Genomic DNA, 3,588 nt, shown 5'->3' on the forward strand with positions numbered 1-3,588 from the left:
TACAACTCTTGCACCAATTTTGAACATAACAATGAAGCTGAAAAAATGTAGTTGTTCACCAGCATCGCAATTCCATTACTTTTTATCATGGCTTACCTTGGTGTGGTTTGCAAAGTGCTTCAGAAAGATGAGGAAATCTGTTTCTTGCACCCATCCTGACTTATTTCCACTACCAGTACTTCCTACTGGTCCATCTCTGACACGGAGGTCTGCATAATGTATGTGTGGGAACACAAACAGTGGAGGAATTGTGTTGCCAATGGCATTAACCACATATACAAATGTGACCAGTGAACCTCTCTCTGCTGATGTCGTTGCCCCAACTTGTTTAATATAAGTTAAAGTAATAGTGTGGTAAGTTGTAACATCTGCATTATTGTTACAACTAACCCAGACTGTTGCTGTTACAACTGACCCAGACTCCTATAGCCATGAACTAGCTAACATTACAGCCAACGGCTAAAACATTACATACAAACATACAACATACAAATAACATAATTCAGGTTTGATGAGTTTAACTGCAAAGCAGATAATGCTATTAGAAATTGAAATAAAGTAGAAAAACTTACTTTTTGGCATACAAATTACTTTTTTTCGTGTTAAATTGTCTGTGTTTGACAAAATGTGCTGATTTTTCACATGTGATAGCAGAACTGAGTTGGGCGTGCACAGGATGAGTCACATCATTTGAAACTTAGCCCTGATTGGAGAAATTGGAAGTGTTACAACTGACCCACGTTACAACTATCCCCGGTCTCCCCTACTTTAGGATTAGTTTAACACAAAGTCGGGGCTGACCCAGGACCATTGCTGTGAGTCACAGTGCCCAGCATAAAAGTCCTTTCACATCGGACGCAGGATGTGCTGCTAATGCTAACTGCTAACTAAAAGCAAAGGATCCAGAATTTGTTACGCTGGCTGCTGGGCTCTGTGGGTTTTTGCAGCAGCTCAACCTGTACTAGATGCACCTGCTCCTTGTCTTTTCTATCTCTGACTTTATGTCCTCTACAAGAGTTTGGTTTTTTTGCTGGTTCTTCAAATGTTCAATAAAAACATGTATGCTAATTCAGGGAGAATGGACTGCCATACCTGTTTGTGAGCGAGGGAGGGAGAAAAAGGAAAAGTATGAGCTGTCACCGAGCAGAAACGGGAGATGGAAGCATGTAAATATAATAATAACCATTGCAGCCAAGAAGAGTGCCTGAAGAGCCCAGTTGCTATGCTATTAAGACTTGACTGTACACTGTGTTCGCGTTTTTCTCCGAAACAATAAGTTCCGTTGAAGCAGCCTTTCAACGCCTCTCTCTGTCTCTCGCTAGCAAAGTTCACCCAGACAACAAAGTAAAGCTAGTTTTTGACACGAACCCGACGTATTAGCCAGAGGTCCCTTTACTATGGTTCGAAGCTGCGGACCTGTTTTATATACGCACAGAATAGTTTTCTATACGAGATTGCTTCAAAAAGTGCAGCCTTACCTAATGTCCACCCTACTGTTACTCATTTATATTAAGATTTAAACATCTAGTTGGTATTGGTACGGCGAGTAACCTTCAGTAATAAATCACACAGCAATAGTACATTCATGTAGTTGTAAAAAGCATGGTAATATATTACGTAATCTAAAGTATTCAGAATACATTACTGTCATTGAGTAACGTAACGAAATACGTTACAAAATACATTTTGGGGCATGTAATCTGTAATCTGTAGTGGAATACATTTTAAAAGTAATCTTCCCAACACTGGGTAAAGATAATATGAGGAGACACGATGAAGAACATTTCTAAGTCTAATTAAAGTCGAATGACATAGTTTTAAAATAAAATATACCTCAGATGTTAACTCTGAGGCCAGACTAGATTGCTTTAAGATTTTAAAAGAGGCATTTGAAAAGAATCAAGATGACAATTTAGTCATCACTACTGCCTTTAAAGCAGCAGCTGAACGGCTTCATAAAAGCTTTTAACACTGCTGAAAAAAACCTGGCGAGTTTGGATTTCTTTGGAGGATTCATGAAGACACTGAGATTCATTGCTAGGTGCTTCAGAATAGTGTCGTAAAAAGATGAATCTTCTGATTTCAGTACAGTGAAGAACTTGTCCAGAGATCCAAACTCCTTGATAAGGCCTATTAAATCCAGTTCTTTGTATTCTTGAATGGCCAAGAAAGACACAAGGCTCAAAGTGGTCAAAGCTAAAAAAAAAGAGCTTTAATTTTACATATTCCGGAATATGGAGACCTGAACACACGAACACACAAGCTCAGGTCTCAAGCAGAAAAAGGAAGCCAGGTTATTTATGTACTTCTCAACGTCACACCACACTTTAAGTTTCGATCAAACACTCTGCTTAGTTTCACTTTCTGCCTGCAGTTACCGCGCTCAAAGCTGGCCCTCTCTTATACCTAAACCAATATAATCAGCAAATAAGATTCAAAATATATATTTCAAAACTCAACAGGCGACAGCTGTGGCCTTAATTAATTTATCCATGTTGTTGTTAAGAATTTCCAGGGATTTAGTGCATCTCACTTCAGAAAGTACCAAATCTGTCAGATGGTTGATAGCTAGGCTTAATTCTTCTGGATCCAGAAAATATTTGGTTTTCCTGTGGGATTTCTGCAAGATTCTCATATATAGAAAAGCACTAAATTCATTGGCAATTAGCTTAGCATCAGGTGACACTAACGTTTCTGACAGTTCTTCCTCTTTGTTTTCAGAGGTTGCTGGCTGACTTTGACCCTCTGTGGGTTCAGTGTGAGAGACTGATGCCTGCTCATTGCTTGTATTTGAAACCAGGTCCAGGTCTACTGCACTCACAGACAAGACTGGTTGATTTGTGAGAGCTTTAACCGATTGTGACTGTGATGTAGACAGTCTGTCGCTTGTTTCACCAGCATCTGGTCCAATCATATCTTCTTCCTTTGATGGAGTCAGCACTCTTACTATATCTTCCACCAGAAATTTTGTCATTTGTAATAGTTTGGGCTAAAGTTTCATTCTCCAACTAGAAAAGAAGGTTTTGTAAGAACCTTTCCACTGAATCTTCTACGAGCACATATGGGACCTCGGGGTCTCTAAGACCTTACAGTGGCCCTGTAAGGTCTTAGAGTTGTCATATGCTGAGACACTACCCATTTGGATCGTGGGGACTGGATATGTTGACTGGACATGATTGTACACTTTTTCTGTCAACTTCCTAGAAAACATCTTTATTTCCTTACTTTACCTTAAGGTGTTCTGCCGAGGTTAATTTACTAAACAGTTTATTCACAACTGGCATGACAGTTCTAAATTTGAGTGGAGAGGAACTTTTAACTGTGTTTTCTAAGGTTGGTGATTGTCTGGGAACTTCTGGGAACCCCACTGTTCCAGTGGAACAGTGGGGTTTGAGTTGTGAAACATGAAACACATTGTGGATACGCATGGTCCTGGGGAGCTTGAGACGCACAGAAACGGGGTTAACAACGGAGTCTACTTCGAACGGTACTGCTGTCCAGGTGAGTATGCCAGAGCCGGGGTCCTGTGGCGATCCGCCAGCTGTTTGTTTCTGTCTGCCGTGCGAAGAAGGGCAGCTCTAGTGGCCC

At 40.4% G+C, this 3,588-nt stretch overlaps 1 protein-coding gene across 1 annotated transcript in view; it reads left to right on the forward strand.

Annotated features, from left to right (window-relative positions):
- Window positions 1–2,844, forward strand: part of LOC308405518 (uncharacterized protein) — a gene marked incomplete at its 3' end in the record, with an annotated part of 14,143 nt that extends 11,299 nt beyond the window's left edge. The window contains exon 5 of the mRNA XM_080896190.1: window positions 2,722–2,844. Within this exon, the coding sequence (XP_080752316.1) occupies window positions 2,722–2,844 (123 nt within the window). The remainder of the gene's footprint in view (window positions 1–2,721) is intronic.
- Between the last annotated feature and the right edge of the window lie 744 nt (window positions 2,845–3,588).

Source organism: Rhamphochromis sp. 'chilingali' (genome assembly GCF_963969265.1).
Source record: "Rhamphochromis sp. 'chilingali' genome assembly, chromosome: 11".
NCBI classification, from domain to species: domain Eukaryota; kingdom Metazoa; phylum Chordata; class Actinopteri; order Cichliformes; family Cichlidae; genus Rhamphochromis; species Rhamphochromis sp. 'chilingali'.